The 23,709-nt window shown below is 53.3% G+C and overlaps 1 protein-coding gene across 3 annotated transcripts in view; it reads left to right on the top strand.

Annotated features, from left to right (window-relative positions):
- The window catches only part of NTNG2 (netrin G2), a 46,572-nt gene extending 23,746 nt beyond the window's left edge, over positions 1-22,826 (top strand). Inside the window, exons 4-14 of one of the 3 annotated variants that reach the window (XM_032130426.1) lie at positions 9,373-9,545; positions 11,133-11,159; positions 13,053-13,202; positions 15,321-15,389; positions 17,278-17,352; positions 18,342-18,389; positions 19,089-19,154; positions 19,632-19,706; positions 21,296-21,463; positions 22,067-22,201; positions 22,515-22,826. In XM_032130426.1, coding sequence (XP_031986317.1) covers positions 9,373-9,545; positions 11,133-11,159; positions 13,053-13,202; positions 15,321-15,389; positions 17,278-17,352; positions 18,342-18,389; positions 19,089-19,154; positions 19,632-19,706; positions 21,296-21,463; positions 22,067-22,201; positions 22,515-22,738 — 1,210 coding nt within the window. In that variant the 3' untranslated portion in view covers positions 22,739-22,826. Of the gene's footprint in view, positions 1-9,372; positions 9,546-11,132; positions 11,160-13,052; positions 13,203-15,320; positions 15,390-17,277; positions 17,353-18,338; positions 18,390-19,088; positions 19,155-19,631; positions 19,707-21,295; positions 21,464-22,066; positions 22,202-22,514 lie in introns of all 3 variants that reach the window. The other 2 variants (XM_032130424.1, XM_032130427.1) reach the window with 2 other exon arrangements.
- The last annotated feature ends 883 nt before the right edge of the window (positions 22,827-23,709 follow it).

Here is a 23,709-nt window from a genome sequence, read left to right as displayed (position 1 = left end):
CGCCAAAACCTGCCCGACCGGCTCCTCCAGTGCAGCCGGGCCGCTGGGAGGAGAGGGCTTTTCCTTGGCTGGGAACAGGGAAAACTCTGAAATCTGCTTTTATCAGCCCAAACTCTCAAGTTCTGAGCTACAGTAAGATGCAGCTTTGCACTGCTCCAGGTTGCTGGGCTGGTTCCCAGGAGAGAGGGATGCTTATCCTGGACAGGGAAGAGGTCAGTGCCTGTCCTGTGCTGACTCTTCCAGCCCCCGTGGGCACAGGGCAGGGAAGGTGAGCAGCTGAGGAGCTGTGGATAAGTGGTGTATAAGATGGAGGAGCTCCCTGTGAATTAACTCTGCTCCTGTGATCCTTCCAGTCCCAGCAAGCAGGTTTTTGCACTGAAAAGCAATCTAATTCCAGCTGTAAGCAAAGCCAGTTACAGTGCAGGGACTAAAACCAAATTAAATCTTGTGTATGGCTCAACAAGGAATGGGTTATTGAGAGGAAGAGAGGAGAAATCAATGTGAGCCTGACAGGAGCACTGTGCAGGGAAGGGGGGAGGAAGAGTGGGCAAGAATGGGGATGGACACACACTGCCTCTTCCAGGACGTGTTGGAGGAACAGGAGCAAAGTGCCTAGATAAAACTGGGGTAGTGTTAGGGACCCACTACACGGGGCATGGAAACAAGAGGGAAGATGATTGTGAGGAAATGAGGGGTCAAGGGCAAAAAGCAGCCAGAAAATTCCACCTGCACAGCAGAGTGAGCAACCCTGAGAAGCTGAAGGAGCTGTGCTGGCCACAGTGTGTGACAGTGAAGGAGCAGTATGTGCTGTCACAGTGGCATTGCCCGTGTCCCTGCACAGCATCGGGATCTTGGCAGTGCCCACAGGGTGATGAGGCACTTGGCAGCTCATTTCCAGTTGATGTTCATGGTCAAAGGAAGAGCAAAACACTTTGCCCTCAAAGCAGACCACGAGCCTCAGTGGTTTCTTGTGCTGCAGCCTTAACTGCTGGGTTAGGAGAGGTTTTGGTATCCCCTCAGTCCATGTACTCCTGCTCCCCACCCAAGCACACCCCATCCTTCACGCCTCAGCTTCACACCAAGGAAAAACCCCTCACTGCAATCCCCCAGAGCTTTCAGGAAAAGCAGAAAGAGACAGAGCAAAGGACAAGGGGAAGGAGTTTTCTGCTTTCTCTTGCCCTGTAGGCCACAGGGTCTGGTGAATCCTGGGGGTCACTGCTTCATTCCTGGGTGTTGGTGCTGTGGGCTGGTCCCTCAGGGTCTCCTCTGCATCTCCTCCTCCCACAGCCTCAGCCAGGTCCATCTCTCCGTTCATGGCTGACAGTTTATTTTTACTCTCTTTCTTCTTGGTATCTTTTTCTTTTTTTTTTTTTCCCCTTTCTTCTTCCATCCTGTCCCTATTGATCTGCAGAGTAACGGGAGATGTAGAAGAGTCAGGACAGGAATAGACACAAGCAAGTCCTTGGCCTGTGTGCTGTGTGAGTGCCAGGCAGGGTGGGGAAGGGAAGTGGAAGGACTTTTCCCCACAGATCTCTCTGTTCACTGCTTAATTTTCTCCTCAGAGCAGCAATGAGCTCGGGCACGGGTGAATGAGCTTTCCCTGGCTGCCGGGGCTGGCGGTGAGAGCCGCTGGTTCTCCTTCCATTCCACCCTGGCTCTCTTTGGAGTAATTTCTTCCCCTTCAGAACGTCAGTCACTGCCGTGCTCAGCAGGGCACGCTCCATCACGGAGACATTAATAAGCTGTAATTGAAGTTAATGTGCCATGGCCAGGACATGTGGATCCAGTTAGGAGAAATCAGATTGAGCAGAAGTGAATCAATTTTAGGCTGATTATTAGGATTTCTCTCCTCTGTCCTGCCCTGCCCCAGTGCATGCACTGTTTGTCCATCTTGCTGGTGATGAGCAGTCGCTGGAGGAAGGCAGGAGGAGGGAGCATCCCTCATCACTGAGCAGCTCCATGGAACAGGGCCTCCTCTCGGGCTGCACTCAGGCCAGAGAGGCACCAACAAGATGAGGTTTCTAGTTCTGAAGCGGCATCTCCTTTCCTCACTTCACCAATTGCTTTTCTCAGGGTTTTCTTAGGCTTTCCTTGGCTGCTGCTTTGCTTACACCAAAGAATTAAAGGGGAAGGCTCTTTGTGCTCCCCTGCCTCTTTCCCTGCTTTCCCCTGGTGTGTTTCATTCCATGCACAGATGCTCTTCAGGAGGATTTTCTCTCCACATGACTTGGAGAGTTTGTGCCAGTGGAGCAGAACAGCTTTGGCCAGCCTGTTATCCTGGTGCCAACAGCCAGGATCAGGCACTCCAGACCTGGAAGATCAAGGCCACCCCCAAAAGCATCTCCTGCAATAAATGGAGCTGGAAATGGTCAGTGGTACCCACACACAAGGGATATATTTTTCTGCATTTGTGGTGAGTTTTGAGATGTGGAGATGATTGATGCTGAATTGCTGTTAAAGATGAATGAATTCCTGGTCACTGCCTCCTCCTCTGCCCTCCCAGCCAGCTCAGTGAAGGCAGCTCAGGGCACTTCCCCTGTGGTTGTAGCTCAGCTTGAACCAGGGGTGCCAACACAAAGCACATCCCAGCTGCCCCTGAGCTGCTGTGCCCTGGTTGGACATTCCTTCTTCTGGCTCTGTTGATGATGTTGTGAGAGATCCTCCAGCTGATCTTGACTTCTCCAGCAAAGCTGTCTTTAAATTGGAGTAAAGGTTTGGTCCGTGGAAGAGTCTCTTGTTGAGGGTCTCAGACCTTGTGTGATGGCTGGTGTCCTTGTTGAGCATCTTGCCCTGAGGAGCAGGGTGGGACCTGCACCAAAGGGGAACAGGCAGGACCTGGAGTGAATGATCTGTGAGAGCGTGGGCTTGCCCAGCTGAGCTTGCCCAACCCCAGTGCTGGAGCATCACCCCCAAAATAGCCACGGGCTCACCCAGACATCCCCCAAGAAGCAACCCAGTGCCCCTGCAGCCCTCAGCCAGCTGATGCCCACACTTGGCAGCTTTGGGATGACCACAAAAACCAGGGCAAGCACTGCCTGTGCCCATCCCTGCTCCTTCCCCTGCAGCTCCTGGCAGACAGAACTCAGGTGCCAGGAGGGAGCAGCATCCTCATGTCAAGGACGGCCAAGTCTGTGGCAACCGTGCGCCGTGTTCCTCGGCCCGTCCTCGCCTCCATGCTGGGCAGCCCCCGAGAGCTGGATGGCTGAGCTTCCCTGGCATTCCTCCAGGCTGGAATTAGCTTGAGTTCAAGCAGAATCTTGCTGTTGGTCATACAGTTAAATTAAGCTAACGTGCAGCAACTGTTTGCTGGAGTCCTGCAAAGGTTTCTACTCCCACTGCAGCAAGGTGGGGAGAAAACTCTCTGAGTGGAGGGAGGGAGTGAGAAAGAAACCCGGAGAGCTCCTCCCTCCCCCAGACACTGCTGACACTTTGTCGATAGCCAGAGACAGTTGCCCAAGGTCCTATTACCTGCTCCTGGCTTCAGTTTGTGAAGGGTTTTATTCCCCCTCTGATTTTGTTGCCGAGTTGTGTCCGGCCCTGAGCGGATAATAGAATTTCATCGATAGACTGAGAAGGTGATGTATGTTAAAGCACTTAATATAAAGAGACTTCTACAGGAGCCCAAATTCAATTTGGCCAATGAACTCAATTGCAGGCATTATTGCATTCCAGGAGAAAGACCAAGAGCATTTATACACATTACTCTGCAAATATTTATGTTCACATATCTGTGTGATGTCCTCTTCACCCTTCCTCCCCTTCTGCTGGCCGACCCCCTAATGGGGAAGTTTGGTTTCGTGTTTGCTTTTTAAGACAGCTTTGAATATAAATAATGTTCCACCAGTCAGCAGGATCTTGACAGCTGGAGAGTGTCAACTTATTTAAAATAAATAGCCTCTCGGATGGGAACAGCCAGCTAGCGTGCTCTCCACTTTGGCATCTTTTAAATTGTCTCATCTTTGTAACCCAAACCTCAAATCATTTCGGAGGGCAGTGAGGAGGGTTCCTTCCTGCTGGGAGGACTCAACCATCCCTACCACACAACCAAAAGTAAAAACCCACAAGGAAAATAACCCGCTCACAACCCTCTGACCTAACTCAGGGTTTTTTTCAGTTCTTTGGCTCTGCACAAAGCAGGGAAAGCCAGAAGTCTGTCACCGTGGTTCAAGCTGAAAAAAACAACACATTAAAATGGCTTTTCCTCTCCTTCAGCCCCTGGACCACAGCCTTGGGTAAGCTCCCAGCCCTGCTCCTGGCATGAATGAGCCATCGTTGCCTTCTTCATCCCCTTCAGCCCTGCTCCAGGACTGGCAACAGCAAACCCCTGCCAGAGCGATCTCCCAGCAAGGCAAATCCTGATATAAATGCTCTGCACAAAGGGACTGTGCTTCCATGGCCCAGCCATTAGAAGCTATTTTTACCTGCTTCCACACGCACAGATGGGCCAGAAACAATCCAAGCTCAGCACCCGTTATGCTTTGCCCAAAAGATTTGCTTCCTGCTTTTGCTGAGCTGCCAAAACAGTTGCAAAAGAGCAGGTAGAAGTGGGTAAGTGATGGCCAGGCAGCTGCCGGAGCGTGCTGCGAGCAGCGCTGAGGATGACAATAGAGAGATGGAGACGAGTTATTCATGTTTCCCTGAGAGCCCAGATCAGTTGAAACATCGTTTTCCTTGGGGACGGAGAGGAAAGAGCTCCCTTCAAACACATCATCCCATGAGACTCATTAAAGGCTCATCAATTACAGTGAGAGCAAACAATTCAGGGGAAAGCTCTGATAAGCCTTCCTCTGGCCGGCAGTCATTAGCAGCGCTCCCGAGCCGCCTCTCCCCGGCACCAGCACCGGCAGAAAGGGAGCAGAGGGGCAAAGCCAAGCCCATGGGGGGAAAAGCAGGAGTGTGATGGCTCGGGAGCCAGCAGGAAGGGACCAGCAGTTTCCAAAGTATCCCTGTGTCCATGCAGAGCATCCTCACGGAGAGGAATGTGCAGGCTGGGCTGGAAAGAGGCTTGCAGGGGAGGTGGTGGCCTTCTGCTGCTCCATGTCCCGGATTTTCTAAGGAGCTCAGGGCAGTCAGTGTTGTCTCATAGGAACTGGGCAAGAGGCACAAGGGGATGGAGCAGCTCTCTGGGTCCCCACCCAGCAGTTCCTCCAGCCCTACCCAGCACAGCAGTGTCACTGCATCGGGCCTGGGGGGGTGCCAGCACCCCAAGGCTGCCCCATCCCTGCAGGAAGGGAGAGGGATGAGGAGATGCTCTTTGCCTTTCCCTGCCTCGCTTCTCTGCTCTGCAGGTGGGGTTGAGGACAGGGAAGAGGTTGTAAAACAAGTAAGAATCCTTGGAAGGAAAACAAAGGGCTGGGATGGCTTTTAAAAATTAGTTCAAACGTCATTATTAATGAAAGCTCAGGGAAAGGGGCTGTTTTCCCACTCCCAGCACAGAGGGAGGTTTGCTGCAGGTTTGCTGCACTCACCCCCTCCCTGTGTGTGGGCATCTTCTTCCCTCACACGTGGGCTTGGCACCAGACACCTCTCCAGCAGCTCGCTGCTGTGACCTCCAGGATGCTGATGTGGAGAAATGCAGAAAAGTGTTCTTTATGGCTGGAAAAAAAAAGAAAAGAAAAAAGGAAAAAAAAAGGACACTTTCCTGTAAACTTTCCTTGGCGCTCTAAGCTCTGTGATGTTCCCTGGTGGAGGCATTGGCAGCATCAGACCACACTGCACCAGTCTGAGGGAAGCTGAACGACCTGCACTAAAATAAACTCATAAATACCCCTTTATGCACACTGTAACATCTTGGGGCACACATTGCTCCGACCACTCCTGCTGAGAACACTGTGAGCCAGTTTCTGTTTAATGCCAAGTGCAGTGGTGTGACCCACTGCCAGCCTGGTGCAGGATGGGTGTCCCTGGTGCCCGAGGGTGCTGGGGTCCTGCTGGGTGTGCTCTGGGGCTGCTCCCCATCATGGCTGACCCTACACAGGCTCTGAATGCTCACTGAGAAACAGCACTGTCAGCACAGCCTTGACCCACGAGTCAGAGAGGAGAAACACTCCCAGCTCCTCAGATCTCCTCCAGAGCCAGAGAGACCATATTGCAACCAGCAGAGTGCTGGAGCAGCCCCAGGGCTGGAGCGGGGCCGGGGCTGCCTTCTGCAGGACACAACGCAGGTGTCTGCCCCGCTGCTGCTTTTTAAGCCTCATTGCTAAGTAGCTCCTAACCTTTCCCTTCATCCTCTCCTTCCTGCCGTGGCTGGGCGCCGAGGAGGATGAGCAGAGGCGAGCAGGACTAGCAGCTCCCACCCAGGGGACTGGGCTAATGCCATTTACTCCGGTCTCCGCCAGCTGAGTCTTGGCTGGGGAAAGATAGGCACAGACCATCAGTGAGCACGTGTCCTTGGGCTGCAGGCCCAGACAAGGAGGCTCAGAAGCCTGAGGAAGGGGTTGAAGCTGAGCCACTGAGCCCGAGCTGCAGGAAGGCTGGGATGCAAAAACCTCTGCCCAAAACAGGGCTGGCTGAGGGTGCTCGGCTTGGTTCACCATTAAATAATGCAGCCTGATTGACTGGGCTGGAAAGTGCTGTGCTGCGGGGTCAGCCTGCTGGGGTTACAGTTCCCTGCTTAGATTGATGATCCTCAAAGGTCGAATTCAGAAAGCAATTCCCTGGTAAAATTGATCCTTTGGATAACAAAACTTTTGCACAGTAGCAAAGAGTCTAGCAGTGAGAAACATCAGTGACCCGGGCACAGGCAGGCAAGGTGAACACCTGCCTCTGCTTCCTCTTGACTTAATTTTCCCTGTTTACACCAATTAGGAAGTAAGGGTCTCCCCTGGGAAGAGCAGTGCTCCATCACACCTGGCTGGGGGACATCCATGGGCTCCCATCCTGGGCAGGAGGCAGCTGTGGCTGTCCCAGGAGCTGGTGCTGGGCTCTCAGCCCTCCCCAGCAGCAAGTGAGCAGCGTCTGTGTACGAGCAGACACTTCTGGCTGCCTCCTGCACACACCCGTGCCTCAGCAAGGCTGGGTCCCACTGCCTGGAGGAAGCTTTGTGGCTGGAGCCAAATTAATGGTGGACAGGTCTCGCCCTTCTGCACTGCAGCAGCTCAGAGCCAGAAGCACCCCGAAATGCCTGCTTGGCTCTTGGTGGGGGATGCCAGGAGCAAGGATGTGTTACGTGTGGAGGGTGGTGATAGAGGCTGCCCCAGGCCACTGTAGGGCAGGTGGTGGCCACTCAGGGCTTATGTCCCCACTATGACTGGTCCTTGACTCACAGGGTCAAACACTGGAGCCAAGCACCACCCTCCACCTCATCCCAAACTTTTGACAAAAAAAGGGGTGTGACAGTCCCTTCCATCCTTGTACCCACTCCCCTGGGGCTCTTAAACCCCCCTTGGCTGGATGCTGCATGACAAGGCTGTGGCCTGGAGCTGCCCCATCCCCTCGCCCCCATCAGCGGAGGAGGGAGGAGAGCTGCAGCTCCCGAAGCTGTTGCTCTGTTCAGGCAGGGCCCAGAGCAGCAGTGGTGAGGCTTTGACCTGCTTTAACCCACTATCTTGCCTGCTTTGCTCTCGTCTGCTCATTTTGAAGTGAGAGAAGGAGGCCACGCAGTGTGGAGGCTGAATAATTCAGAGCCAGGCTCTGCAGCACCCCGGGGCTGGGCAGCGCCTCTGCCAAAGGGCTGGGACAGCTCAGCTGAAATCCTTCCTCACCAGAGCCAAAGAGAACCTGCAGCATCTGAAATTCAGCATCCCTCCTGGCTGTAGGTACCAGCCAAAGCCATTTCCTTCTCCTGGATGCTGGGACTCATGGCTTACTCCCAGAGCACCAGTGCTCGGAGGCTGTTAGTGCTTTCAGCCGTGACGCGGCATCTCCAGCCCTCACCAACACACAGTTCCAAGTGGAGCATGCTGAGTGTCTGTCTCTGCTCCCCAGGCCACATTTTCTTCTTTCCTCCCTTTCAGAGGCTGCAAAATTCCCTCTTCTTCTTGGTCAGAGACAGGGCAGGGTTGTAAGATGGGGAGAGATTGTTCATCCAGCTTATGCTTAGCCTCTGAGCGGGGTTTGCTAGAATTAAGGACAGGGAGGGGAGGGAGAGGAAAAAAAATCATACATGAGGTCAGCTTATCCAGCCATGCGTGAGGGGAGCACAGCAAAGGAGGCCTCAGCGGGTCAGGCAGGTGGCTGGGGAGCTTCTTTGGGGGCTCCAAGGGAGAGGGGGAGAGGCACCAAGAGCAGGAGGCATGCGCAGCACCAGCACCCAGACTCCCAGCTCCCAGCCTGATCCAGGCTGTTTATCCCAGAGCAGACAGAGCACGAGGAGCAGCAGGCCATGCTTCCTCTATCTTCTCTGCAGGCAGCTCATTCCCCCAGCTCCGCATCTCTTGAGCCCTGTAAAAGGAAGCACTGCCCCATCAGACTTCTCCACCCCTGCACAGAAGGCACAGCATTACTGTTTTCTAATGCTTCTGCTTCTGAGAGTGTAAATTATTGCCCAAAGCAGGGAAAACCATCGGGCTGTGCTAGGGATCGGCTGTCTGGAATGAAATGAGATGTTTTGGTCCCCGAAGTCTCTGTCTGATGGCCTCAGCTCGGGCCCAGGAGTCACCAGAGCCACGTGTGAGTTATGGGCTCAGCCTCTGTGCTCTGCGCAAGTCACCTCCGGAGTCTGAGCAACAGGAATTATTGTGCACGGAGATAATTATTCCCTGCATACTGCACTACAGCTCATTAAAAGTTTCTTAATGTTTGCAAATTGCTGAATAGTGTTTTTAGTTGTTGCTTTCTCTGATGAGGCGGGGACTAACTGGTGGATTCTGGTGGTGGCTTGTTGTCTGTGTTATTTTGGTCACAGCAGGCTGAGGCTGTGCTGCATGTAGGGAAAAGGGTTTGTGCTGGGCAGCCTCACACCACGGGAGAAAATGCTATTGGCTTTGGCACAGTGCACAGGGGGCAAGGGCTGACAGCCATCAGGGTTAGCCCTGCTCCTCCATCCAAAAGCCCGAGGCTGCCTCCAATAAAAGCTTCCATCTGAGGTAGTCACCCAGATTCCTGTGACAGCCTGACATGTGAGTGACGCCTTCGTGGTATCTCAGCTGGAGATGCTGACTTGCCATTAAACAGTCTGTGCTCCTCAGTCGGATGGTGGGAGTGAAGTGTCTCATCTTGGACGAGAGACTGCAGATCTGCCCTGGGCGAGGAAGTGGACACTGAACCCCAGCACCAGATCCCTGGGGAAAACTGCTGAGTTCAGTGAGAAGAACCTGCAGGAAGAGCAGGAAGGGGTGACCAGCCCAGCTTCAGCACATTTTCAACGCTACGCTGGGGGCAAGGAGGAGCAGCAGTAACACCTGACAGCTCTCCCCTGTCTTCTTCCTCCAGGTGTAAATGCAACCTCCACGCCAACCTGTGCACCTTCAAAGAGGGCAGCCTCCAGTGCGAGTGTGAGCACAACACCACGGGGCAGGACTGCGGCAAGTGCAAGAAGAACTTTCGCTCCAGGTCCTGGCGAGCAGGGTCCTACCTGCCTCTCCCTAACGGGTCCCCCAATGCATGTAAGTAACCTGCAGGGAGCCAGCCCTGCCTTGGGCTGCTCAACACCCACAGATGGGAGCGGGTGCTCATCTTGTCCTTCTCCAGCTCGAATCCGTGCAGGATGCTCAGCTTTCCAAAGGGAAACGGGTTCTTACCCCTGTCTTGGTACAGAGAGAAATGAAAGAGGATCTGGTTGGCTGCTGGTAGAGGAATGGTGAATCTAAATGATGGTCAAGAATGGGGAGGATGACCTTGGGCCAAGATATAACCACAGCTTCGGGGCAATGCCAGTTATTGCCCTTTGACAAAGGCGTTATTCAGCACAGCAGAGCTCTGGCTGTCGAGCAGCCCTGGGGCTCTGTGCTGGCTCTGCTCAGCTGCAGGAGTGCTGGCTGCGCTCTGGATCCCGTTCCGTGCGTGCCGGTGTTCCAGGGAAGCGCCGCGAGCTGCGGTCCCTGTGCGCAGCCCCAGCCTCCTCCAATTGCTGCTGGAACACGGCTCTGACAGCGGCGGCGGCGCGCAGGCGAGACGGAGGATGCATTCCCACCATCCTCCGAGCAGGGAATTGGGGCAGGACACATCACAGATGGGCCGGTTCCTCTTGGGTTCCTGTCCACTCCACATTAGCAAACTTGTTTAAATGTCATGAAGCCACAGTAGCCACTCCAGCCTTTCAAGCGCCAGCTTTGAGCATTACCAAAGAGAATCTTTGCTCTCCCTCCCCCCAAAGTTTTTGAAAGATTTATGTGCTTTAAGATGATCAAAGCTGAAATTCAGGCTCCGAAGGCCGTGACGGGAATGTTTTGTGTGTGCCAGGGCTGGTAGACGAGCAGGTTCTTTGAAAGGGAACGAGCTTGTCAGCTCCCACCAAGCGGCTGCATTGCTTCAAAGGAGCCTGGGAGAGTTTCTGGTGTTGACAGGCACAGACATGCTGTTCTCTCTTTTTCCCTCCCCTCCGTTCCTTGTGTCTCTTCCTATTTCTCTTTCTCCTCCGCTCTTCCTTTTCCTATTCATCTCTCTTCCCATCTGTCACTCAGTCTTCTTCCTCCTCCCCACCCCAACTCTCTCCTCTGCTTCCTTCTCCCCACATCAACATCCTCTTCCTCTGCCCCAGAGGCAGATCTCTGAAGCCCTCTCCTCTTGGTAGTCCTACCTCTTCCATCACTGCTCCTGCGCTTTATGTTCACGCAGAACTGAGACTTTCCATGATTCACCCACGTGCTACAGCAAGGAGGCCCATGGCCTTTAGTTCCCTGTTCAGACCCTACAACCTGTCCTCAGCCCAGTGCTCCTCCAAGGATGTGCTTGTCCTTTGCTGGGCTTTCACAGCAGCCCAAGGAAATGGTTAACAGAAAAAAACCCATCAGCAAGGACCACGCTGGTTTTCCTTCCCCGAGTGAAAGGCTTGAGATGCCAGGAGCCCAGACAGCGTTGTCTGGCTGTTTCTGTGCTTTGACAAAAGCAGCTTTTAAGCTGTAGCAGCAAACTGATGTGCCTGTGAGCAAGCCCCCACTAATTAGCTGCTGTTGAGTCCCATGTTGTGTGTCTGTATGATCTTCTGATGGTGTCCTGCTTCCAGTGACTGGGCTTCCTCTTGTTTTTTCCAGGTGCAGCTGCAGGCTCAGCCTCTGGCAGTAAGTAAAACCCTGAGTGAAACGCTGGCATTTAACACCTCGGTGCATGATCCTTGTGGATGCCACTAGGAAAAAAAATATGGTTATTTTCTATCCATTATCATTTTCCAGGCAATAAGTCTTCCCTAATTGTGCCTCATTTTCTGTCCTGTCAAAGAGTCTTATATTTTCTTCCTCTGACTTCAGTAGCCTCATTTTGCCTCTCCCTCTGGCATGGTTTCCCCCCGTGAGGTTCGTTAGTATGGCAGCCAGAAAGGAAATAAAAAAAGACTCTTCAAAATCACCAGTGCTCCCTGTGAACTCCCCCCTGTCCCCCCCAGTATTGCAGAATTGCTCTGAGAAGGAGCTGGGTGTGAATTATTTGGCGTAGGACCCAGGCTGGGTCACCTTGGTCTATCAATAAAAAAGCATATAGAGTGTGTGTACATCTGTATGTACATGTGTATGTATATGAACATATGTCTGTGAGGTGTCAGCAGCAAAGGCAGCAGAGCTCAGCGGGGATTTCTGCTGCAAGATTGATGGCAGGAGAGGGCTCCTTATTTAACAAAGCTGGAGGTAGTTTGATATCAAAGAGCCTGGAGTTTTGGGTAAGCAGAAGCCTGGGTTTGAGTGTTGTGGTTTGGAGTGCCCCTCCAGAAGAGACAAATCAGGGAGCTGAATGAATAATGAATTCTTTGGTTTGCAGGCAAGTGGAAAGAATTGGAGGAGGAATCGTTTCAGGGAAATGCAAATGAAATTGCAATTAAGAAAAATGCACCTAATAGAAAAGTGGAGGACAGGTTTTCTGGGTAAATGAACCATATTTAGGTTTTTAGCAGTTAAGTGCTTGAAATTTTCAAATAAAAATTAAAAGTCTCCCTCAAGTAATTTAGGATTTAAAAAAATAAATGTTTCAACAGTCCAAAATATTCTTCACCTTTCTGTTCAAAATCATTCTGATAATTTTTTTTCTTCCCACTTACAAAGCTTGGCATCCTCAGCACTACTTTTGTTTCCCTGGAAAACGTTCCCCATCAAGATTTTCTGCGGGGCAGAAGCCAGGAGGGTGCTGGGAGTGATGTGCAGGAGGTGGACAGGAGGGATTTGTGTCCAAGGCCAGTTAAGGAGAGATTATTTAGCCCACATAGGAGACTAGAAGTGACCTAAATTAAGTATTTAAACTAGCTCAGGGCTATTATGAAATTAAGCACGATAATCTGCATGAAGCAGTGGGACAAACAAGGACAGGAGGGCAGCAGGTGTAAGTTAAGCAGGAATTTGTGTCCCAGTGTTACTTCAGTCAGGGATGTTGTGGGGAGCAGTGGGGTGGGAACCTCCCACCCGGCTCTGCGGGGGCTCTGCTGACCCCAAGCCATCCTGAATTTGAAGGGTGCCACTGGAAACAAACACGTGCCAATGGTCCTGGTTGGCTTTGATGGTGGCAGGCAGTCTGGTGAGGGGTGGCAGCAGGGAATGGCACTGTGCAAGGAGCACAGCTGGGCACGTAGGCACCGGGCACTGGAAGCACAGCTTGGCCTGGAGGCTCCTTGGCACCTCCCACCCGCTCCTTGCCCCATCCCTGCCCAGACATGCCTCCATTTCCCCTTTTCAGCTTAATTGGCAATTAGTTTATGATCGAGCTGTAAGTATTTAAGCCAATATCTGCACCAACAGAGTAAGCTGACACAGCCCCAGCCTGCAGCCCCTGCTCACACACACACATGCCCTCGCTGCGTGCAGCGTCACCGAGCCGCCGTCGCCTTAATCCTGCCAGTGCCCCAGTTGTGACTGTGCTGAGAAATCAGTCACCAGTTCAGCCCAGCAGCAGCAGCCTCACGGGTGTGCAGGCTGGCATGGAAACCCTCCATTTCCCCCAGTAAGTGCCTCCCAACTCTTCTCTTTGCTTGTCAGCGTACGAGCGACCGCAGCGAGCAAACACGGCAAAAACCACCACTGCAAAAACCACCACCGCAAAAACCACCACCACCACCACCTCAACCACCACCACAACCACCACCACTACCAGCAGCACCCCCCTACCAGCCACCACCAGCCAGCCAGGTGGGTGCCATGCTCCCTGCCCCGCTCTGAAGCCAGGACTCTGTTCCCAGGCTCCTCTTTCAGCTGCTTCCCACGGGGCTGCTGTGTTGGCAGCTGTGGGTCTCTGCTCTGTAGGATGATAAAGGGACATGGATAAAAATCACCCTGACTTGGTTCGCTTCCCCCAGCCTCCAGGAAGCCCTGGTTTGCTGTTGTCTCTGGCACAGCTGCCAGAGATGCTCCCACAGCTCCATGACAAGGCAGAGCAGGAAAGCAATGAAGACTTTACTGATCCGTAATAAATTAAAACCACATCTTTCTCTGGAAGGAGGGGGGAATTGAACCCCATCCTGCTCTATCCCTGACCTCCTGCCACTTGCCACCAGACTCAGAGCAGCCCACAGGCTTTGCTCTGTCCTTGCTGGTTGTCCCAATCCTGCACCAAGTCCCTGTGGCCAAACTCATGGATGTAATGCAGGTGCAGTTTTCCTAGGGCAGAATTCCAACATTCCCCAGGTGGCCGCTGTCCAAGCAGCCCGGGAGCGTGCAGGGCTGGAGCTCACACACGCGCCAGAAACATCCTTTCCTAATTTCTGAAATCACCCTGTGGAGGAAAACTTTTGTCCTTCTTCTGGGGGTTCCTCCTTCCCTCCCCCTGTGAACAAGGAGACAGTGTTTTTCCTTGTCTTTTGGAAATGAGCAGATAAAACTTAACAGCAGGACATTTTTTTAAGCTGCTCATGGGGGAATTAGACACGCATTCCTCCCTTTGCCATGCTTTCAGGGCCTGATATTTCCCAGGAGGACGTTTTACACCCACAGCATGTTAGTAACAGTCTGTCTGGGGGAGCTGCCAGAAGCCAGTCAAAGGGATGAGGAAACTTGATTGCATGTTTATGCAAATATAGATATATTCATGGAAGTACCCTGCTTGAGGAGTTAATCAGGGAGCCGAGGGTTTAGGTGCAACTTCCACAGAGTTGGAGTGACCCTGGAAAAAGAGTGCAAGGCTCAGCTCTGTTAGGAAGAGCTCCTCACCCAGACCTAAGCTGTACCTGTGCAGGAGGAGGTTCATCCACCCCTCAGCCTGGAGCTCACACCATCCCCACAGCCCCAGCAGGGCCAGGTGATCACAGCTGCATCCACACCATGCACTTGGGGCCATCTGATTTTTATCCATGCTCACCTGTAGTGACATTTTAGGGCTATTTTTTTTGCTGTGTTCATGTGGGTAGCTGCTTGGTGTGTCTCTTTTACAATTTGCAGTGTTCTGTGGCACCTCTGGCACAGGCAGGACAGTGTCTCTATGGGGTTGGGGTGCTGGGGGTAACCTCTCCTGCCAGGCTGCTCTGAGGGACCTGAGAGACATCACGCACCTCAGGGTTTATTCCTCCTCCAAAACCTGCTTCCTGGGCAGAGAAAATGTTTTCCTAACGCTTTCATTAACTGATGGCAAGGGACAAAATTAATAAATTGCAGCCCAGCTGCCAGATCCTTGGCTTGATACAGCCAGGCCTGAGCTCCGAGCTCCTCACCCCCATCCAGATCCCCATCTGTGCTTCTCCAGAGCCAGGTCCCACCCCAGGATGGTGTGCCTGGGAGTGGTGACAGTCCCTGGAGGGGCTGCTCCACAGAAGAGGGTAGCCAGGACCACCCAGCAGCTCAAGGACCTGCTCTTACCTGGGCAGCACGAGGGGTTTGATGCCAAAGGTCCACTGTGTGCCCTTGACCAGCAAGAGAGAATCAAGGCACAGCTTAATTCTGATCTCCTTTTGGCCTGAGATGTTCCTCCTTCTCTGTGGAAAACATAAAGTGTTTCTTTAAATCCATGACATCCCCAAGAAGCTGCAGATCTAATTCACCTGGGCCTCAAGGGAGACACCTTGTGAAAGGGGTGACCCCCTGAGCTCCTGGTAGGACATATTTGCAGGAGGTGACCCCCAAGCAGGCTCAGAATCCCAAAGTGAGATACTCTGTTGTAACCCCCTTCTGAATTTTAGAAGCATTAAAAATCCCTCCTTGCTTTAAAGCCTGACATTTAAACCAGTGCTGCCAGAGCCCTGTCCCATCCCCACGCTGTTTCACCCTCTAATTGACACACTGTCTTCTGCCCTCTGAATTTCTGCTTCCCACCATAAGCAAGCATCATCAGACCAGCCTCTGAGTTTGCCTCCTCTGTGCCCGTGATAGAAACACAGAAAAAATCAGGTATTTAAAGCCAGCCCGACGTGTTTTTCCCTTCTCCCCAGTGCCTCCGCACACCAGTGGGTAGCAGCACGGCAGAAGCAGCGTGGCACGTAGGCTAGAGGAGTAGATTAGATTTGGGTTGTCTCTGGGTTGCATGGAGCTGCTAGACATCTGCTTTCTTTGGCTGCTCGTGGTGTTCTCCGTGGTCAAGGTGGAGCTGTGGTCGTGCTCGTAGGATGCTTTTTGTGCCCAGTCGTGCGGCGAGAGGGGAGAGAGGGATGAGTTCATGGGCAAGGGCTGTGGTCTGAAGGCAGTGGAAGCTGCCAAAACGGGTGGAAGGAAAAGAAATCGCAGAGTTACCCTTAGGAGGATGAATTAAGTGCTATTCTCCTTTGCCTTCTGCAGTTCTGTTATTTCAAAACCTTCCTTGAAGCCTGTCAGCTTCTTCCTTGCCATTTGTTATATTTTTTCCCATGTTCAAAATAAGCAAAAAAGCCCCAACTTTTCTTTCTTTTTTTTTTTCCTGCTGCAATTTTTCTCCCTTTAGTTCATGGCAGTCTCAGCAGTGCCAGTTCACCTCTGGGAAAAACAGGACCAGCCTCAGCCCTGCTGGGTGGTCACGAACTCCAGCAGAAAGTGAACACTGACAGCCTGGCTTTGGGGAGGTCCTGCAGGAAGGGATCCCATGTTTATGTTTTGAGAAGGACTTTTCCAGGCTTCTCCAGTGCTGTTTTCCCCAATGGTTTTTGCTATGAAATGTGACTTCTTGGTTCCATTTATTCCACTTCCTCAGAAGCCCACCAGAACAGCAATTCCATCAGAGCTGCCCATCGTTTCCCATTTTTATGAAGTGGGTCTGGGGCAAAACGTGTTTCTCTCCCCCTCCCAAAATGTAAAACTGTCCATTATGGCCCAGAGCTACAAAGGGAAAGGTTCTCAGGATAATGAGCATTAATAATTTTCTTGGCTCTGTAAATGCGATTGAGTGGAGGTGTATGTGAATGACTAAAAAGCAAAATGCCTCCAGGGCTGTTTTTTATTGTGACTCTAATTAAACCCTTGCCAATTTGCACAGGGATTTTTTCATATTCTCTTTAACACCGTATTAATATCAATTGGTTTCCATTTTCCAGCTGAAAAGGACAATGTCTATCACCTTCTCTTAGAGCTTGTCATTAAAAAAAAATCTTTTTTTTTTTTTTTTTTTTTTTGTATTTTATTCTGTATTGTTTATCATCCCCTTGACGAGGCTGGGAAATCACATTTCTCTCCTACTCGGGTTTGTCCTTTGAAACTTGGCAAGGATCAAGAGATTTTTTTTTTTTCCTCCTCCTCCTTATGTTACCCAACTGGAGCTTGAAATTAATAATATGGCTTTTAAAATTCTTAGTCCCTGGTTTGTTTTCTAGCAAACCTGAAGATTGTTACCAATACTGAGGAGCCGGGGAGGGGGATGGAGCCAGTGGGGGTGAGGGTTTGCAGGGAAACCAAACAAGTGAGCTATAGAATTTCTTGCTGGTTCAACTTCTCTGCGGTGGTTGGAAATTCTTTAATTTGTATTTCTGAGGGAAAAGAGCAGAGCCTGAAGGAGGGCCTGGAAGCTGGGATTGGAAACCAGGGCTTGGTGCCTCCATCCCAGGATACCTGGGCTGTTTTTCAGCTGTTCCTTCAAAGCAGAGGGGTGCAGGGTGGTGGCTCAGATCCTGCTGCAAACACAGGAGCAAACCCCTGTGTGCTGAGCTGCCCCTCACAATCCAAGGGCTCCCCAGCCCTTCTAGTGCCTAAGGACCCCCGTGGCACAGGGCTGGGTGTTGGATTTGGGGCTCTGACTCCCTGTGGGAATGCTGCAGGGCTCCTCATGGGATACCAGCTCCCCCAGTAACACAATTTTCCCTTTGATCACTGCAAGACTACCCCAGCTTGTCGGCAGCTGCCCCACTGCAGGTGGGCTCTCCCCTGGCCAAGACTGGCCCAGGAGCACAAGGTAGGTGCCACGTGGCTGAGCTGGGTCCTGCCAGTGAGAACCAGCTCAGAGAATGCTTTAGTTTCTAGCTCTGGATCTGTGTTTTCCATGCCTTTCTCCTCCTCCGCCTGGGAAAAAGCTCGGGGCCTGTCTGTGCCCTGCACACAGCTGGGAACCCGGTGAGGCTGGATTGAGCTTCGGGGTTTAGATGAGGGTGGTGAGTGGTAGAAGGGACTGTTCACAGCTTGCTCCTGGGGTGAATGGAGAGGATCATGGAAATGCTGTCACCTCCCGAGGCTGGAGCCTGTTTGTAGAGCAGAATTACCCTGTGAGTGGATAGGCCTGTGTCCTTTAGAGCACAGATCCTTCTAATGCATCTCCTTGTTCAGGTCTCCTGTGTGACTGCCTGAGGTGCTCCAGGTGGGAGCCTTGGGAGGTTTCTCTCTGGCTGTTGAAGCTGAAGCTTCTCCTCCTCAGGGTTCCCACCACACACACGCTTTGGTGGCTGCCTCTGGTGCTCAGCTCCTGTTTCCCACCCAAGATTCCTGTAGCTCGCTCCAGCCGTAGACTTTAGCATCCCTCCCGTGCAGATCACCACATCCTGGGGCTGTCTGGCCTCACAGAGAGGCAAAGCTGCCTTTGATGCAGCTACACCAAGGGGCCAGGTGTGCTGACATCCTGACAGTGCTTTGCAGATTTGGCTTCTCCATGCCTGGGCAATGTCAGGACCATGTGCCAACACTCAGCCACCTGGCAGCTCCCACACCTTCCCCTTAGGAATATTTTTCCTGCCTCTCTTCACACTTCTAGATGCTAATTTTCAGGAGACTTTGTCTCTCCTTCCTGCTTCAGCATATCCTCAACCAGATACAGCTCTGCTGACCCAGCCTAGACACCTGCCTAGAGCTTCCAGTGTCCCTTTGCCACCTTTTTAAGCAGCCCGGGGGGGGTCTGTTTTAAATCTGATGTTCTCTCTGATGCCACCTGTGATGACCCACCAAACACAGCAGCCCTTGGACAGAAGCCAAAGCCACCAGACCCTCCTGAGAACATGCGAGGTAAGGCCAGGCCTGTCCCCAAGGCTGGGACAGGGCAGGTTTCTGCCTTGGTGCCACAGGCCAGGACAACCCACCTGCCCTCAGCACAACCCACCATCGCACAATCTCCTACTCAGAGGGTCCAGCTCAGCTCAGCTCGCTCATCCAGCCCCAGGGAGGTCTTTTTGGAGATGTTTGGGGTCAAGGAAAGCCATGGAGACCAGCAGGGCCCTGGTACCACTGCAGCCTCAGGGGTGGTGTTGGAAGCAGGAGTGGGTGCACTCTGACCATGGCTGAGCCCATGGGGAGCATGGCCACCTCCTGCCATCACTGTCACTGTGAGGCTGTGACCAACACAGGAGGCTGGAGCTGGCAGTGCCCACCCAGGGTCTCCCTGAGCACCACAGCACTTGCAAGGGCTTGAGCTTCACAAAAAAACAACAGAACCAGAATCCATTTCCAAACACCCTGTGGGACCTCAGTGCTGCTCAACCTTGCCCCTCACTGGGCTCACCAAAGCCCAAAACCTCCCAAGGCTCAATGGCCTTCACCCTCAGTGCTGGGTCATTCTGTGTGAGACAGAGACAGCACAACCCCCAGGGAGCCCCGTTCCAGCCGGGACAGCCCTTTACCCTGGGGACACATAGGAAACATGGCCCTGGGCTGGCCTGGGAGGCCCCTCCCCAGCACATCTCTAAGACCTGTTTTATCCTGGTGTAGCGGCTCCGAAGAGCAAAGCAGGGCGCACAGCACACTCTGCAGGCAAGAAGCACGGCAAAAAGACAGGTACGTGCTGCTGGGGACGGGCCAGGCTGGAGCAGCACCTGCTCTGCACGACCCTGTAGCAACTCCTGCCAGGTGCCACCTCCGTAGCGCTTGTCCTCCTCGCAGATTTTTGGCTGCCAGCTGGCGTGACCTCCATCAGCCCGAGCCCATGGCCTGTAGATGTGGTTTGTAAGTTGTAGATCCTTATCCCAAACAACCCAAACCACGCCACCAAACCCTAATCAAGGGGGCACGTGGGTGAGTTGCTCCTCCCAGCTCTGCAGTAGTGTTGTGCATTGAGTTTTTCGTGCATTGAGTTTTTCATGCATCAGACTTTGAGGAGGGGAGGGGAAGAGGAGAAATGTAGCAGCTCCCAGCTGTCTGGTGCAGAAATAGATGCCAGCACAGTGCTCTTGGCTCGGCATTGTTCTCGTGGCAGGGGAGGACACGGGGTGGTGCTGAGCAGTGAGAAAAAGCCTGTCTCTGATTTTTCTCAAGCATCCTCAAAGAGCTCAAAACTCATCCGGCTCAAACCAAACTCTGGCCCAGTGGCTCCCATTGAAACATACAAAGGTAAGTGGAGGGAGGGTGGCACTCCAGGGCTCCCTGACCTCGCTCAGGTGAGGTGGTCCTGCAGACTCAGACACGGAGAAGGTGGGGAGGGTCTGTCCGAGTCGTGGTTAGCTGTTAGCTGTGTGTAGCAGTGCTTCCCGAGTCTGAAACACTGCTTGGGAATTGCAACAGGCAGTATTTGAGCTGAAATTCTTTGGATGTCAAGTTGATGAGGCTGAAGTTCTTTCACAGGGGGTCAGGATTACAAGACACTCTCAGCTCCTCCTCAGGCAGCTGTGAGCCGTGGGGAAACCTCTGCCCTGCTCCATCTTCCCTGGTCATCATGTCATTGATCACATCTCCTCCTCCAGCTGCATGTGCATGCCAACCCACACCCTTCCCTGCCACCCCTCTGCCATCCTTGAATGTTTAATGTCCTGCTTGGAACAAAGCCCCAGCTCCAAACCTCTCTCCAAAGGCTCTGAAAGCTCAGACCTGGCTGAGAATTTCTGCTCATGTTATCCCCTGCCCTTGCTGGCTGGGAACCTCCTGACCAGGCCAGCTGGGCCACAAGTCACCTCCTTCTCTCCAGAGTTGCACATATCAGTACATAAACACATTTACATATAAACTCCCAGTAAGATCCAGCACTGCAAGGTTATCACCATCCCTAGTCATGGTAATAAAAAGCAAGCACAAGAAGCACATAATCCAATCCCCCTGACTACAAATTCACCCACAGATGGTTGTTTTCTAACACGTGCCCACAGCTGAGAGAGGTCAGCCCTGGGGACAGGAGCACTTGGCCAAGTGATAGTGGCATGTCCCACCCCATCAGCAGCCTTTGCAGGCTGTGCTGTTCCAGGCAAGCCCTGGTTCAAACCTTCACACACCCGTCCACCAGCTGTTGAAAGATCCCACACAAGCCACGTTACCTTGCATAGACTTATTTAAAACATTTAACCGGAGAGCCACCACCCTTCACAACAGGAATGGGGCTGCTGAGAAGGGACACAGAGGGGAAAAAGAGAGGCTGTGAGGTTTTACCTGGACACACAGCAGCTTCATCTCCACTTAAGCAGCCTCTGCCAGCCCCATCCCACGGGCCACTCCCCTCTGTGCCCCAGAGAGGCAGAGCCTTTGCCAGGGCTCTGCACCCCAGCCCAGCTCCTCACAGGTCCTGCAGCCTCCCCAGAACCAAACCCCGGCACAAGGCTCTGCTCATTAACAAGGCAGCTCTGTAATTACCACCTGACTCCCCTCCACTGCCTGCTCCCATGATTATGCACTTTCTGAAAGAGATTATGTCCTGGGATTGCAAGGGGCTGGCTCCTGCCTGTCCACACCCCAAGATTACAGGGACCCTGACCCTGCTCTGCTCTCTGAGCGATGATTTCCAGCCCTATCCCCCCGTGGTGGTGGAGAACTGTGTGCACTCCTCCTGCCCAGCACACCCCAGCCCTATGCTGGCAGTGGCCACAGCATTCCCACAGCATTCCTACAGCATTCCCCCAGGCAGGACTCTCCTCCACAGCAGCTCCTCTCCTCCTCCCAGCGGAGGGAAGGTGCTCCAGGCCCATGTCCCAGCTCTCTCCTCCTCTCCTCCGCAGACTGCGAGTGCTACGGCCACTCCAACCGCTGCAGCTACATCGACTTCCTGAACGTGGTGACCTGCGTGAGCTGCAAGCACAACACGCGGGGCCAGCACTGCCAGCACTGCCGCCTGGGCTTCTACCGCAACAGCTCGGCCGAGCTGGACGATGAGAATGTCTGCATAGGTGAGCACCCGGGGTGGGTCCTCACTCTGTGGGTGGGCTTCATTCAGCCCCTCTCTGGAGGGTGTTTGCCCCACATGCATGCTCTGCAAGGATGGCAGCTGGTACGGTCACTGCAGCCTGCCAAGGCACCTCTTACCTGACAATAAAGCCTATATAATATCATAGAATCACAGGACAGTTTGGGTTGGAAACTATCTCTAACCTCTTGCCATGGGCAGAGACACCTTCCACTATGCCAGGTTGCTCCAAGCCCCGTCCAACCTGGCCTTGGACACTGCCAGGGATCCAGGGGCAGCCACAGCTGCTCCGGGGCTAACCATGCCAGGGCCTCCCCACCCTCACAGTAGAATACCTCTCTGACTGGATTCAGATGCCTTGCTCAGCCAGGAGGGGCTCAGCTCCAAAGAGGAGTGGCCTTTGTACCCATGGCCATTTGCACTGTCAGGGCCTCTCAGGCCACCACATCCTCCCAGCCCCTTGGTCTCTAAGCTCTCTTCCACAGCACATCTCCAGACTTTTCCAAAGTCCCCAGCCCCTCCCGCAGGGAGCTGCATGCACGGACCCCGAGGCAGGACAGGCTGTGACCTCCCTGTCTTTGGCCAGAATGTAACTGCAACCAGATCGGCTCCATGCACGACCGCTGCAACGAGACCGGCTACTGTGAGTGCAAGGAAGGTGCCACGGGGCCCAAGTGCGACGACTGCCTGCCCAACTACTACTGGAGACAGGGCTGCTTCCGTGAGTACCCGACTGCAGGGCCACAGGGAGCTGTGAGATGGCTCCAAACAGGAGCAGGATCTCCAGCACTGTTGGCTCGGGTGCCCCATGATGCTCGTGGTGCAGGGTGAGCAGATCCCAGCCATTCCTCCCAAATCCAAAATGACTTGATAGCTCTGCCCATGGAGTTTGCACCCCTCCACTGCATTCTGCTGACCTTGGAACTGCTCTCTAGCACTGGGAGGGCTGGATAATTTAACCCCTAAGAGCTAAAATCTAGTTCCTGTTGCAACCAAGGGGTGTAACACCCACATCCCTCTCTCTCACCCTGCAGCCAATGTCTGCGATGACGAGCTCCTGCTCTGCCAGAACGGTGGCACCTGCTACCAGAACCAGCGCTGCATCTGCCCCGTGGGCTTCAAGGGGGTCCTGTGCCAGCAGTCCAGGTGTGAAGTGGACAAAAAGGACTGTGACGGTGCTCTCGGTGCTGGCGGCAGCCTGGCCACCGTGGCCCTGGGGGTGCTCGCCCTGCAGCTGCGAGGCTGGGTGGACCTCTGAGGCCGCAGAGGGAGCCCAGCCCGGGCGCGTCAGCCGAGGGACCTGGGGACACCGAGGTGACGGGTGGCCGTCCCCACAGCCTCCTCCGCCTTCCTTCACGCTAGGACTTGCACAACGTCTTTCGGTCCACTTTCCAAGCAGAGAGGTACGCAGGGAGCCCGGGGCTGGCTCGTGCCCGCGGAGCCAGCCCGGTGTCCCAGCGCGGAGCCGGGGCCGGGCGGTGACATGGGGACCGCACAGCCTGTGCCGGGACACGGCCCGTCCGTCCTCCCTGCGCACAGTGACTCTGTCCTGCTCCGCACAGGGCGGCCCGGGGCCGCCGGGGCCCTGGGCAAACAGTGCCCCGATCCAAGGGATGTTTTTTTTATTATTACTTTATTTACTTTGGTATAGGCTGGGGTGTTCTTTTTATTTTCCCTCCTCTTAGCGTCCTGTTTTGGAAAAGCCTGTCATGACAACTCCAGAGCCCCACCACACACCAGGCAGGGGACGGGGAGGGAGGGGAGAGGGGACTCTGGTCCATCCCTGCTGCATAGTCCCGCATCCCACCATGGGCCTGGCCACGCACATACTGTTGCCTACGACTGTAGTTGCTGCATTGATTTTGTATTTTCATGGCTGGGTTTTGTTTTCTTGCACTTACGGAGAACACAGGGGCCATGAGGCACTTGGAACGTGAGGAGTGCAGTGTCTTATCCACACATGTCCGTATGGTGTACGGGTCAAATACTTCTTTTGGTAGAGACTTATTTTTGTTTGGATTAAATGTTATAACAGAACCACGACCTAAAGGGACATTTTGCCATGAGCATTTGATTCTGGTGTATTCTCCTCCAGTAAAGCAACTATTAATGGCTGCTTGATCACCACGTTTTCCTTTCTGTGTGCACAGTTAATTACAGGTAAAGACTTATTTTTTGATTCATAATGTCCTCTTGTGTTTTCTGAGTCACTACCAAGGTGCACCACAT

This window comes from Corvus moneduloides, chromosome 21 (genome assembly GCF_009650955.1).
Source record: "Corvus moneduloides isolate bCorMon1 chromosome 21, bCorMon1.pri, whole genome shotgun sequence".
NCBI classification, from domain to species: Eukaryota; Metazoa; Chordata; class Aves; order Passeriformes; family Corvidae; genus Corvus; species Corvus moneduloides.
The sequence above is the reverse complement of the archived record's forward strand: the minus strand, read 5'-3'. Positions and strand labels throughout refer to the sequence as shown.